The 15,140-nt window shown below is 44.6% G+C and overlaps 1 protein-coding gene across 4 annotated transcripts in view; it reads right to left on the reverse strand.

Annotated features, from left to right (window-relative positions):
* The window catches only part of MORC3 (MORC family CW-type zinc finger 3), a 57,194-nt gene extending 42,306 nt beyond the window's left edge, over positions 1–14,888 (reverse strand). The window contains exons 1-2 of one of the 4 annotated variants that reach the window (XM_055279642.2): positions 14,619–14,888; positions 1,208–1,280 (exon numbers count right to left, since the gene is read on the reverse strand). In XM_055279642.2, the coding sequence (XP_055135617.2) occupies positions 1,208–1,280; positions 14,619–14,657 (112 nt within the window). In that variant the 5' untranslated portion in view covers positions 14,658–14,888. Of the gene's footprint in view, positions 1–1,207; positions 1,281–3,515; positions 3,534–3,813; positions 3,913–14,618 lie in introns of those variants that run through there. The other 3 variants (XM_063639265.1, XM_063639267.1, XM_063639268.1) reach the window with 3 other exon arrangements.
* Between the last annotated feature and the right edge of the window lie 252 nt (positions 14,889–15,140).

Here is a 15,140-nt window from a genome sequence, read left to right on the forward strand (position 1 = left end):
TAAATGCAAATCAGACCACAACCTTGCCGCTTTCTCACGTTCACTGAAATGCTGTTAAAATACAATCCTAAACCTTAAACTTCCCATTTATTGAAAGAAGCAAGAATTTATCACATATCTAACACAATACTAATCCTCCTACTGATATCAGAAAAATGAATCCATGCTGTATGTTACATATACTTTTGTGCTACTAATAAACATAATTCTGCCAGTCACTGTGGTGCACACTTGTAATCCCAGATACTCCTGAGGCTGAGGTGGGAGGATTGCCTGAGCCCAGGAGTTTGAGACCAGCCTGGACAACATGGTGAGATCTCGTCTCAAAATAAACAAACAAACTCCCCATAATTCTCACTGTTTACTTTTATAATAAGAATAAAAATATTTTCAAAATAAACACTTGAGGAACTTAGCAAAGTAAATCCTAAACACTATTAAATACTTGGGTAGTATTAAAGAGAAAGCTGAACAGTGACTAATCTGACATCCATGTGAATAGCTGTTATGCTATGTAATTTTTATCATTAATGTTATCATTCAAGGTATTTGTTTTTTTTCTTGCTTTGTCGCCTGCCCAGGCTGGAATGCAATGGCACAATCATGGCTCATTGCAGCCTCGACTTCCCAGTCTCACGTGATCCTCCCACCTCAGCCTCCTGAGTAGCTGGGACCACAGGCCTGCACCACCATACCCAGCTGATTTTTAAAGTATTTTTGTAATGACTGTATCTCACTATGTGGCCCAGACTGGTCCTGAACTCCTAGCCTCAAGTGCCTGGCCAAGACATGCTTTTTTTTAAAAAAGGACACTTGTACTAAGTTTTCAATAAAAGGTTTTTAAAATTACAATTGTAGGCCGGGCACAGTGGCTCACACCTGTAATCCCAGCACTTTGGGAGGTTGAGGCGGGCGGATCACGAGGTCAGGAGATCAAGACCATCCTGGCTAACATGGTGAAACCCCGTCTCTACTAAAAAAATACAAAAAAATTAGCTGGCCATGGTGGCAGGTGCCTGTAGTCCTAGCTACTCAGGAGGCTGAGGCAGGAGAATAGCGTGAACCCAGGAGGTGGAGCTTGCAGTGGGCCGAGACTGCACCACTGCACTCCAGCCTGGGCGACAGAGTGTGACTCCGTCTCCAAAAAAAAAAAAAAAAAACTACAATTGTAAGCAACAAATGGTATATGAAATGTCAAACTACATACCTATTAATTCAGCAACTGCACTGAATGGCCAGGTGTGACTAGTAGAATTTGTATGTAAAAACTTCGGGCAAAGCTGAAACAAACAAAAGGTTCATGTAAATTAATTCAAGTCTTACTTTTGAAAATAAAAACCAGTATTTTTATCCCTGTATTAAACAACATTGAGACCAAACAAAAGCGACTTAGCTGCTTGCTCCAGGATACATCTGGAAGATACAATCTAGAATATATGATTCTTGGAAGATAACATTGGGAACCAACTAAACAGCTTACTCACCAAGATTTGGTTCAAAACCCTTGCCCTCTTTATGTCTAAAATGTCATAACTGTCCAATTCCAAACAGGGACCTACCTTGCCAAGACCTACCTTAAAATGATTCAGCCAAGGCCCTAAAATCCTATAAACACCATCTCCTAATTTCTCTATTCTGAGACACAACTAAGACTTTGTCAAGGAGGCATTTTCTCCTACGTGTATCAGTCCTAATAAACTTAACTGTGCTTGATCAATAAGTTTTTCTGGCACTGTGACTTCATTATTTACTCCAAGTTCATTATAACTGAACTTGTAGCAGTGCAGTAGTATACATCTACAAACTCTTCAAAGAATTCAAATAAGATTTCCAATTGTTGGCCAGGCGCGGTGGCTCATGCCTGTAATCCCACCACTTTGGGAGGCCGAGCCGGGCAGATCATGAGGTCAGGAGACTGAGATCATCCTGGCTAACACGGTGAAACCCCTCTCTACTAAAAATACAAAAAAAGTAGTTGGGCGTGGTGGCGGGCGCCTGTAGTCCCAGCTACTCGGGAGGCTGAGGCAGGAGAATGGCATGAACCCAGAAGGTGGAGCTTGCAGTGAGCCGAGATCGTGCCACTGCACTCCAGCCTGGGCAACAGAGCGAGACTCCATCTCAAAAAAAAAAAAAAAAAAGAGTTCCAATGGTTAAACTAAACTAAACTTGGCCGGAGGATGCCTCCATACTCCAGTCAGTACATAAGGAACTACAACCTAACAGTATGAAAACTAACTGTACAAATTCTTCTAACTTAGGACAATTTGTACTCCAGTAACAAACAGCTGCGTCTCAGTCAATTACAGAATCCCATCTTCAGTCAATCGCAGGTCACCAGCTGATTCAAATAAGGCAAAATGCCAAGCTGCAACCAATTAAACTATTTCTGTACCTCACTTTTGTTTTGTCCATAAGTATTGCCTGATCACGTTGCAGGCCAGAGTGCTTAGAACCTGTTCCGGTTCTGAAGCCTGTCTTATTTTTTTCTGAGACAGAATCACGCTCTCTCACCTAGGCTGTAGTGCAGTGGCACAATCTCGGCTGACTGCAACTTCCGCCTCCTGGGTTCAAGCAATTCTCCTGCCTCAGACTCCCGAGTAGCTGGGATTACAGGTGTGCACCACCACACATGGCTAATTTTTTGTATTTTTAGTAGATAAGGAGTTTCGCCATGTTCACCAGGCTGGCCTCAAACTCCTGGCCTCAAGTGATTCACCCACTTCGGCCTTCCAAAGTGCTGGGATTACAGGTGTAAGCCACCACACCCAGCCTCTTATTTTTTTAAGAGATAGTCTCTCCCTGCTGCCCAGGCTGCAGTGCAGTAGTGCAATCATAGCTCACTGCAGCCTTGAACTCCTGAGTTCAAGTGATTCTCCTCCCTCAGCCTCCCGAGTAGCTGGGACCACAGGCATAGACCACTATGCCTGGCTAATTTTATACTTTTTTGTGGAGACAGGAGTCTCACTATGTTGCCCAGGCTGGTCTCCAACTCCCAGCCTCAAGTGATCCTCCCACATCGGCCTCCCAAAGTGCTAGGATTGCAGGAGTGGGCCACTATGCCCAGTGTGCCCAATTCTTGAATCATTCTTTGCTCAATAAAACTTTAACTTGTCTAAGGTTTTTCGTTTGAACACAGTACAACAAATTTGCATTGCATCTTAATTCCCAAGGCTTTTATTTCTGATTTTACTCACAATTCATTATGGAAGAATATGCCAGTCAACCTCTTGCTATTGGGAACTCTCTAAATTCCTGAGTAGTGGTATGTATCAAATGTATAAAAACACACAAGTAGTTTTTTTGTTTGTTTGTTTTTTGGTTTTTTTTTTTGAGATGGAGTCTCGCTCTGTTGCCAGGCTGGAATGCAGTGGCGCCATCTCAGCTCACTGCAAGCTCCGCCTCTCGGGTTTACTTACACCATTCTCCTGCCTCAGCCTCCCGAGTAGCTGGGACTACAGGGGCCCACCACCATGCCTGGCTAATTTTTCGTATTTCTAGTAAAGACGGGGTTTCACCGTGTTAGGCAGGATGGTCTCAATCTCCTGACGTCGTGATCCGCCCGCTTCGGTCTCCCAAAGTGCTGGGATTACAGGCGTGAGCCACCACGCCTGGCCAAAAACACACAAGTAGTTTTAAAAGGCAGAGCCTTAAAAATTTCAGTATGCAGAGAATTTTCATGCAATTTTTTTGTTCATTCTGAACAGATTCTCTCCTAATAAGGGGAAAAAAGGTGGAATGCACTTTGCAGTGTGAAGAGCCCTAAAAATATGATTAGACTGTATAGATCAAGCCAACCACATCTGTAGTGCTCACGTGCTGCCACAAGGTGTCAGAAAGGTCTACTTCTCCTCTGTCCACACTTGCTTCTGGACAATTCCAAAACCTTCATTTACCATTAAGTTGAAGCACACAAGTGAGAAACAGTATCCTGAAGAAGACTGTTCAAACTGGTATAGATGCAATTCAGACTTTCTCTGGGAGACATCATATAATACAGCATACATCCATGAAATATGGAGTACAGGTAACTCAGACTTTCTAAAACACACATCACAAACAGTTCTTAATGAAACTAAATTTCCAGCTCTTCATCTTGCACAAGAAGTCTTTTCTCAAAAGTGAGCCATCAGGAAAATCTTCCTGTCCCACTTCCTCCCCTGTACAAATATCATTCTACCACTGATAAAAGAATGATACACTTCTCCCCCACTCTACATCTTAACCATGGGACATGGCCTTGGGGTGTAAAACCTCTGGCTACTGTCGACGAAAAAGAGTCAAACTTTGTAAAATATTTGAAGACGTTTATTCTGAGCCATATATGAGTGACCATGGCCCATGACACAGCCCTCAGGTGGTCCTAAGAACATGTGCCTGAGGTGGTCGGGGTGCAGCCTGGTTTTATATATTTTAGGGTGGTATGAGATATCAATGAAATACATTTAAGATGTACATTGGTTTGGTTCAGAAAGGCGAGACAAGTCAAAGTGGGGACTTCCAGGCTATAGGTAAATTTAAACATTTTCTGGTTGAAGGTTGGTTGAGTTTGTCTAAGGACCTGGGATCAAAAGACAGGAAATGTTTGAGTTAAGACAAGGATTGTAGAGACCAAAGTTTTACTATGCAGAGGAAGCTCTTAGCTAGCAGGCATAAGACAGAAGAGGCTGTAAAATGTTTTCTTATGAGACTGAAAAGGGTGCCTGACTCTTAATTGATTATCTCCTGGATCTGGAAAGAAAAAAACAAAGGGAATGTCCGGGTGCGGTGGCTCAGGACGGGTCTGGTGGCTCACACCAGTAATCCCAGCGCTTTGGGAGGCCAATGCTGGTGGATCACCCAAGGTCAGCAGTTCGAGACCAGCCTGACCAACATGATGAAACTCCATCTTTACTGAAATACAAAATTAGCTAGGCCTGGTGGCTCATGTCTGTAATCTCACCTACTTGGGAGGTTGAGGCAGGAGAACTGCTTGAACCCAGGAGGCAGAGGTTACAGTGAGCTGAGATCCGGTCATTGCACTCTAGTCTGGGCAACAAGAGCGAAACTCCATCTCAAAAACAAAACAAAACAAAAAAAACAAAAAAAACAAAAAAAGGGAAAAGAGGATTCTCTACACGATGTACATTTTTTCACAAGAGACAAACTTTGCAAGGCAATTTCAAGATATGACAAGGAAATCTATTTAGAATTATTTTTATTTCTTTCCTTGTTATGTGATGTTATGCCAGAGAGGTATAATAAAGCAGGTCTGACCCCAACTTCCTGTCATGGCTTGAACTAGTCTTTCAGATTAAATGTTAAGAGTGCCCTGGCTGAGAAGGAAGTCCATTCAGATGGTTGAAAGAGCCTTAGAATTTTATTTTTGGTTTATACTACCAAAACAAGGAGAAAATTATTAGTCAACTACTATAAACCCTTAGAGCCTCCTGTACTTCTGACAGACCAACCATAAATTGGGCATTCACATGATTCCCCTCTTTATGTTTGATAATGTGCTATAATAATGCTCACAAAACCCAAAAAAACACTGATTCATTGTAAGCAAGCCTGTCCAACCCTCAGCCCGTGGGATGCACGTGGCCCAGGACAGCTTTGAATGCAGCCCAACACAAATTTGTAAACTTTCTTCTTTTTTTTTGAGATGGAGTCTCGCTCCGTTGCCCAGGCTGGAGTGCAATGGCACGATCTCGGCTCACTGCAACCTCTGCCTCCCAGGTTCAAGCGATTCTCCTGCCACAGTTTCCCAAGTAGCTGAGATTACAGGCAACTGCCACCACGCCCAGCTAATTTTTTCGTATTTTTGGTAGAGACGTGATTTCACCATGCTGGCCAGGCTGGTCTCGAACTGCCGACCTCAGGCGATCTGCCCACCTCCGCCTCCCAAAGTGCTGGGATTACAGGCATGAGCCACCCTGCTCAGCCTGTAGACTTTCTTAAAACGTTATGAAGTTTCTTTCGTGATTTTTTTGTTGTTGTTGTAGCTTATCAGCTATTGTTATCATTTTTTTTCTTTTTTTTTTTTTTTTTTTTTTTTTTTTTTACCTCATCAGCTATCGTTAGCATATTTTATGTATGTGTGGTCCAAGACAATTCTTCTTCCAATGTTGCCCAGGGAAGCTAAAAGATACAATGTAAAGGATATTACAGCCTGGGCCCAGTGGCTCACACTTGTAATCCCAGCACTTTGGGAGGCTGAGGTGAGTGGATCACCTGAGGTCAGGAGTACAAGACCAGCCTTGTTGACATGGTGAAACCCTGTCTCTATTAAAAATACAAAAAATTAGCCAGGCACGGTGGCTCATGCCTGTAATCCCACCACTTTGGGAGGGTGAGTAGGTCACCTGAGGTTAGGAGTTCAAGACCAGACTGGCCAACATGGCGAAACCTCGTCTCTACTAAAAATACAAAAAATAGCCAGGTGTGGTGGTGCGTGCCTGTGTCCCAGCCACTGGGGAGGCTGAAGCAGGAGAATCACTTGAACCCAGTAGGTGGAGGCTGCGATGGGCTGAGATCGCACCACTGCACTCCAGCCTGGGCGACAGAGGGAGCATAAACTCAGGTGTGGTTAAAAAAAAAAAGGGGGGGTGCTTATTATTATAAATAACAAAAGATGTTCCACCCATGGTTATCAGGAAATACCAAAGATTTCAGGAGCTCCAGTGCCAAGAACCAGGACAAAGAACAAATATACATTTTTGATCATATCAAATGTATGTAAATGTGAAATAAAAAATATAGGACAGCTGGGCGTGGTGGCGCACGCTTATAATCTCAGGACTTTGGGAGGCCGAGGCAGGTGGATCACTTGACGTCAGGTGTTTGAGACCAGCCTGGCCAACATGGTGAAACCCCGTCTCTACTAAAAATACAAAAATTAGCTAGGCCTGGTGGCACACACCTGTAATCCCAGCTACTTGGGTGGCTGAGGCATGGCAATCACTTGAACCCAGGAGGCGGAGGCTGCAGTGAACCAAGATCATGCCACTGCACTCCAGACTGGGCAACAGACCAAGACTCTGTCTCAGGAAAAAAAAAAAAAAAAAAAGGAGGACACTGTTTTGGACTAATCTCCTGCTCTAGGCCTCCAAAAACAGACTAAAAATCAAAATGGAGTCACCCATGCTAAAATTTCAGTCACCAAACTGAAAGTAAGTTGTTATCTGACCTTCAGAGAAATCAAGGGAGATAACAGCCAATTTACCAAACAGGCCAGTTTCAGTCATCAACTGGTATGATAAATAAGTTCCCTCCATTTTGTTGTTTTACAACAAAAAGTAACTTGATGTCAGTCAGTTATTTATCTATTGTTTTTAACTTTGAAATGACATATCTGCTTTTTGTTCTTTGTTTCTGCTTTCTTTCAGCCTTTTTCTGTTTACAAAGCCAACCTCCTCTGTTCAGTTCACTGGAACACTTTTATGGAAGAAGTGTTCTAGAATAGGAAATAAAGGCCAAGCACAGTGGTTCACTCCTGTAATCCCAGCACTTTGGGAGGCTGAGGCGGGCAGAACACTTGAAGTTAGGAGATGAGCCTGGCCAACATGGCAAAACCCCATCTCTACCAAAAGCCAAAAAAATTAGCCAGGCATGGTGATGAGCGCCTGTAATCCCAGCTACTCAGGAGGCTGTGGCAGGAGAATTGCTTGAACACAGGAGGAAGAGGTTGCAGTGAGTGAGAGATCTCACCACTGCACTCCAGCCTGGGAGTCTCTGTCTCAAAAAAAAGAAAAGGAAATAAAGCCAATTAAGATCTTTAAATTTGAGGCCGGGTGCGCTGGCCACTTTGGGAGGCTGAGGTGGGCGGATCACCTGAGGTCAGGAGTTCAAGACCAGCCTGGGCAACATGGCAAAACCCGTCTCTACTAAAGATACAAAAATTAGCCGGGCATGGTGGCAGGTGCCTGTAATCCCAGCTACTCGGGAGGCTGAGGCACAAGAATCGCTTAAACCTGGGAAGCAGAAGTTGCAGTCAGCTGAGATCGCGCCAATGCACTCCAGCCTAGGCAACAGAGCGAGACTTGGTCTCAAAAAAAAAAAAAAAAAAAAAAAAACTTTAAATTTATAATGTTGTCTTCTGACATACAATAAAATATTCACCTTAAGCAAAGAAGGAAATCCTAACGCACACTACAACATGGATGAACCGTGAAGACATTAATGAAATAAGGCAGTCACAAGTCAAATATTGTATAATTCCACTGATATCAGTATAGCAGTCTCCCTTTATCCTCAGAGAATGCATCTCAAGACCCTCAGTGGATTCCTAAAACTGCAGATGGTACCAAACCATATATATGCTATGATTTTTTCCTATACAAACGTATGATAAAGTTCAACTTATAAATAAGGCACAGTAAGAAATAAACATTATTTATTTATGTAGAGATGGCGTCTTGCTCTGTTGTCCAGGCTGGAGTGTGGTGATGTGGCTCACCGCAACCTTCACCTTCAGGTTCAAGTGATTCTCCTGCCTCAGCCTCCGGAGTAGCTGGGACCACGGTTGTGTGCCACCATGCCCAGCTAATTTTTTAGTTTCACCATGTTGGCCAGGTTTCACCATGTTGGCCAGGCTGGTCTCAAACTCCTGATCTCAAGTGATCTGCCCGCCTTAGTCTCCCAAAGTGCTGGGATTACAGGCATAAGCCACCAAGCCTGGACAAATTAACAATAATTTATTCTTTTTTTTTTTTTTTTTTTTGAGAATAAGTTTCGCTCTTGTTGCCCAGGCTAGAGTGCAATGGCGCAATCTCAGCTCGCTGCAACCTCCACCTCCCGGGTTCAGGCGATTCTCCGGCCTCAGCCTCCCGAGTAGCTGGGATTACAGGCACCCGCCACCATGCCCAAATAATTTTTGTATTTTTAGTAGAGACTGCGTTTCACCAGGTTGGCCAGGCTGGTCTCGAACTCCTGACCTCAAGTGATCCCCCTGCATTGGCCTCCCAAAGTGCTGAGGCGTGTGCCACTGCGCCCAAATTAACAATAATTTAATAATAAAATAGAATGATACAACGACAGAGAATCTGACATCCCACAGCTACTAAGTGACTAATAGGTTGGCAGCATATATCCACAGTGTGGATACACTGGACAAAGGGATGATTCACATTCCAGGAGCTACTCATATGGGGGCAGTTTAGAATTTATGAACTATTTCTACAATTTTCCATTTAATACTTTCAGACCATGGTTGACCTTGGGTAATTAAAACTGAAGAAAGCAAAACTGCAGATAAGGGGGGACTACTGTAGTCAATTCCTAGACAGAAAGTAGAATGGTGTTTGTCAGGTGCTGGAGAAGTTACTATTTAACGGGTACAGGGTTTTAGTTTCCCAACAAGAAGAGTTCTGGAGACTGGTTATTACACAACAGTGTGAATGTACTTAGCACTACTGAATCGAAACTTTCAAATGGTTAGCATAAATTGTTTGCTACATGTGTTTTATTACAATAATAAATAATCAAACAGCAAGTTAGCAAACTGAACAATGTGATACGCCTTTCTCCCTTTCATGCCAATTTCCAAGAGCTAGCAGCCAGAATTATGCCATGGCAGGAGACCAGATGTAGAATTCCTCCTTGGGAAGCTGATTTCTCGAAGTTCTATTTGGTTCTTTAACAATTCCGCCTGGCCTTTCTGGATAGCATCTTGTTTTTGTTGCTCTCATTTTTTAAAATTTTCAGTTTTTAAAAATGTACTTATCTTATGGTCCAACAGTTCCCATTTTTTATGGTCTACAAATACCTAGAGCACCCCCAACAAAATGACTCCTTCCTATGTGATCACCCAACAGTGAAGCCCACCAAAGGACTAGCTCTATTCACGTATGAAAATCTTCCAGTCAGCTTTTAGTGTCTCACTTAAAAATGTGAGAAGGCTGCCAGGCGCGGTGGCTCACGCCTGTAATCCCAGCACTTTGGGAGGCCGAGGTGGGTGGATCACTTGAGGTCAGGAGTTCAAGACCAGCCAGGCCAACATGGTAAAACACCATCTCTATTAAAAATACAAAAAATTAGCCAGGCATGGTGGCACATGCCTGTAATCCCAGCTACTTGGAAGGCTGAGGCAGGAGAACTGCTTGAACCTGGGAGGCGGAGATTGCAGTGAGCTGAGATCATGCCACTGCACTCCAGCCTGGGCAACAAGCGTGAAACTCCAGCTCAAAAAAAAAAAAAAAAAAAGTGAGAAGGCTGTTTCAAGACATTTGAAAGTGTTTAAAATTAGAAACTAAAAACAATACACAGTAAAAGAAACATGAAGAAAATAGAGATAATGCAGTGAGCAAAACAAAACTTCAAAAATACTATGGTTAGGCCGGGCATGGTGGCTCACGCCTGTAATCCCAGCACTTTGGGAGACCGAGGCAGGCAGATCACAAAGTCAGGAGATCAAGACCATCCTGGCTAACACAGTGAAACCGTCTCTACTAAAAATACAAAAAATTAGCCGGGCGACGTGGCAGGTGCCTGTAGTCCCAGCTACTCGGGAGGCTTAGGCAGGAGAATGGCGTGAACCTGGGAGGCGGAGCTTGCAGTGAGCCGAGATCGCGCCACTGCACTCCAGCCTGGATGACAGAGCGAGAAGACTCCATCTCAAAAAAAAAAAAAAAAAAAAAAAAAAATACTACGGTTAATGTATCTAGCAATAAGAATGAACATTTTGTCCAGGGAGAATTCACAAAGACATTTAAAAACTAAGACGTTGCTTGTAACAATTAAAACTATGGTGGCCGGGCTTGGTGGCTCATGCCTGTCATCCCAGCACTTTGGGAGGCCGGGGCGGGCAGATCACCTGAGATCGGGAGTTCAAGACTAGCCTGACCAACATGGAGAAACCCCATCTCTACTAAAAATACAAAATCAGCCAGACGTGGTGGCGCATGCCTGCAATCCCAGCTACTCGGGAGGCTGAGGCAGGAGAATCGCCTGAACCGGGGAGGCAGTGGTTGCGGTGAGCCGAGATCGCGCCCTTGCACTCCAGTCTGGGCAACAAGAGCGAAACTCCGTCTCTAAAAAAATAAATAAATAAATAAAAATAAAACACTATGGTAAGAGCAAGGTAGGAGATAAGTGGAGGAAATCCCCCAAGAGGAAAAACAATAAGACAGTAAATAAAAAAGAGAAAAATGGTGCGAAGAAAATTGTCAAAATAAATAAGAACATTTTCCAGATGTTAAGGACTTGAGCTTCCAGCCTAAGTGCCCAATAAAATGCAGAGGTTCTATTAAACAATAAAGCACGTCTTTAAAATTCGGAAAGAATTTCCAATCCAGAATGCAAATCCAGCCAAATTATAATTAAAGAAAGAGCAACGGTAGCATGAATGTATTTTCAAGAAATGACAAAATTTTTTTCTTCCCGTAAACCCTTTTCTCAAGAAGCTACACTTGTTTCTGGAAGTGGTGTTATTGTTAGTGGTGGATATTCTCCACCACTAACAATAACAAAAACAGCAAACATTATTGTGCACCTACAGCACGCACAGCCCTTTTATTTATCTACCTGCTCATGTAATTTTTAAAACAACACTTTGAGGTGTGTAAGATTATTATTGCCATCATTCAGATTGGAAACTCTGGCACAAAGAGGTTAAATGACTTGGCCAAGGACATACATCTGGTTATGAGTCAGGATTTGAACCCGAGAGAGTAGGCTTCAGAATGTCAGTCACTAAGCTACATACCAGACAGAAGGATATGTGAGATGGAGACACATGAAAAGAGGAAGGAAATTTCCAGACAGATGTTAAAGGGAAGTCCCCAAACTACGACTGAGCCGATGACTCCCAACTGACTTCCAAATGACAAACACACTGGGTGTGTCTGAATCCATCTGGAAAAGAGCTCCCAGTTCTCTGGATGTCCGGATGATCAGTACAGAGAAAAACCAAGAAAACAAAATATAAATCAATTAACTTCAGGGAAAAGGTTTGTATAGGAAAGAAAATGCAATCATACTACACTGGTTAGCTCATTTGTAAGAGTAACAACAAACCATATAGTAATTCAACCAAAAAAAGTGAAAAAAGCATTGACGTATGGGAGGTGGTGAAGAGTGTGCATCAGCTAAATCCACAGCAGGATTTCTGAAAAAAAATCAACAATAAAAACCAAAGTATAGGCATTCCATTTCACTAGAATTACAGGGGTAAAAAGCAGAAAATTTAAAAACTTTTTGTCACTCTGCATTTCATCCTGGGATCTCTGACCTCCTAAATGAGTGTTTAAAATGTGTATACATTGGGCCGGGCACAGTGGCTCAGGCCTGTAATCGCAGTGCTTTAGGAGGCCAAGGCGGGAGGATCACCTGAGGTCGGGAATTTGAGACCAGCCTGGCCAACATGGTGAAATTCTATACATACTAAAAATACCGAAATTAGCCGGGTGTGGTGGCCCACGGGTGTAAACCCAGCTACTCGGGAGGCTAAGGCAGAAGTGCTTGAATCCGGGAGGTGGAAGCTGCAGTGAGCCGAGATCGTGCCACTGCACTCCAGCCTGGAGACTGAGTGAAACTCTACCTCAAAAATAAAATAAAATAAAATAAAAAAGTGTATACACTAAGGGTTCACCCTTTGTGCCTTAAAATGTAGGACTTTTGACAAATGCATAAGCTCAGTAATTTTCATCTCTATTAACGCATGCATTTGAGAACTATAAGCAAATAATGTTTCTGGCTATATTCCAATAAAATTTTATGGACACTGAAATTTGTATTTCGCACTAAACCTTCTTTTTTTCTCAACCATTTACAAATGTATAAATCACTCTTAGCCTTCAGGCCATACAAAAACAGGTGCTGGGCTGTATTTGGCCCATGAGCTGTATGTAGTTTGCCAACTCCTGACCTAAAGCAAAAGCAAAGAGGCTGCAGATGGGAGATTTCTGTCAGTAAGGTTCCCAACAGCCCATATTACCCACAAAACAAAGACCCAGCACATGGACAGCAGCTACACCCAGAGTGCCCGCTAACAATGCTGGTCTCTACACACTGACCATTAGCTCTGCTTCCTTTCTCCCCTCAATCTTGAAGAGCCAGAGTCTACAAGGGCCCGGTGGCCGGGAAGGGAGAAGAGAATCAAAGGACAGAAACAGGAAATCAACTCACTCCGTTTCTCCACTACAGGTTTCTGGGCCTGAACAAGACTCAACCTCGAGAGGGGAAGGAGAGAGAAGCGGGAAAAGGAGATAGGGGAAAGAAAGGGGGAAAAGGGAGGGAGAGAGACTAGAGATTTTAAACTAGGTAAAGCCAGACTTTACAATACCTTAAGCTAATGGGAAAGCGTTAGTCAACCCAGATTCACACAAGTGGGGAATAATTAATGTTTACAGTCAGTGGTTAAAAAAAAAAAGAAAAAGAAAAAAAGAATAAAATTGTCCTCTATATTCAAACTACCAAAGCCTAGCTCACTCAATAAGCCAGTTACATAACCAAAGATGGACCTTTATCCAGAATACGTAAAGAACTCTTACAAATCAATAAAGATCCTCCCAAAAGAAAAATAGAAAATGGTCAAAGGATATGAACAGGCGATTCAAAAAAAACAAAACAAAAAACCACAAAGACTAATACATGCGAAGAGCTCAACAACACAAATGGTCAAGGAAATGCAAGTAAAAGCAAATATCATTTCACAAATATCGGACTAGAAAAAATTTAAGTCCGTCAAAACCAGGTGTTAGAATCTGCCTAAACGAATGAAAGAAGTCCCAGAGCAATGCACAAATTATTCACTACATGTTTGTACCCCAAGCAGTCACTACCCATTCGAATGTTAAAATTAGTGGCACTAGCGCAGTCATTCTTTGGCAAGAGTCAACAACCTCCAGAAAAGAGGAACATTTCAGCATAACATCAACTGCGCTCACAAGGAAGAAAAGTTTTTTAGGATAATCAGGTGGGGAAGCCACGCCCACATTTCCTGGACGTGAGATTTCAAGTTATCTTATGTGACCGCTCCCTACGATTTAAGATACACGAAATGTTCACAGAGTTTCCAAGAACTCGAAACGCCCCAAAACAGACGCAACGCGGGATAAAGAGAGCTCAAGCTCAGCGATCTAGGGTCTGGGCCCCAGGGCTTCCACTGCCAAGGAAGCTGCGGCCACTGACAGATATCAAGCACACTCATCCCGACTGCACTCGCCCGCAGGCAGGCCTGGAGCCCCGTCACCACCCCCGGGACGTCGAGGCCGCCGGCATATCTGGACGCGGAACCCGCTTCCCTCCCACCACTACGCCCAGCAGACAGAAGAGGGTCAGGGGCCGCGCGGCATCGGGAGCAGACCGATCTCCCGCCGAGGCCTCGCCCGCGGACGATAGCTGCGGGGAGACTAGGAGGGAGCTGGGAGGAGGAGCCGCGACCCTGGCCCGCCCCGAAGCGAAACAGAAACACAATGCAGAGGCGACGGAACGCAGCCCGGCCCGCGCCGCCCCAGCCCGGCCCGCAGCCGAGCCGTTCCGCCGACGGGAGCGAGATGGCCGCCCCCTCCCCGGGCCCCGCCGCAGCCCCCGCCGTCGCGTCGGCCCCACAAGCCACCACCGCCCACTGCCGGCCCCCCCTCGCTTGCCCGCCTGCCCGCCCTCCTGGGACACGGCCCGCTCCACCCCTCGCGGCTGCTCACCGCGCTGAGGCGTATCCCGCGGGGTGATTGCGCCGCCATCTTGAGCGAGCTACAAAGCCAGGACCGGCCTCCGCCGCAACCCGACTGGGAGGCGGCGGAACGACTGTGGAACCCTGTGGGCACTGCCCACTTCCGGGGAGGGGAGCGCTTCTGGCCCCTCCCGTCCACTTCCGCCTCCAGGCAATGTCGAATTGGGAGCTTGGGGAAGGTGAATTGCCTGGTTGGTTAAAGCAGGGTACACTGGGAGCTGAGCTTCGAGAGCGGGGCCCTGCGGGCCTAGGGCGCATGCGCGAGGCGCGGCGGGCCTGTACCCTTCTCGACACCCAGCTGGACCTCGAGACTCGCGGATCTAGAGTTTGAAGCCTGGCGCGAGATGCGGTATAACCGAGACAGGTGAACAGTCACTTGACCTGGTCGGATGTGAATTGCGCAGAAAAAAGCCATTCCATATCCACCAGTGTAGACGTGAAACCTTAACGAAATAAAGACAGAAATTAATGTAGACTGGATTTGCCCTGAAAA

The sequence above is a fragment of the Symphalangus syndactylus genome, chromosome 5 (assembly GCF_028878055.3).
Source record: "Symphalangus syndactylus isolate Jambi chromosome 5, NHGRI_mSymSyn1-v2.1_pri, whole genome shotgun sequence".
In the NCBI taxonomy this organism is placed as follows: Eukaryota; Metazoa; Chordata; class Mammalia; order Primates; family Hylobatidae; genus Symphalangus; species Symphalangus syndactylus.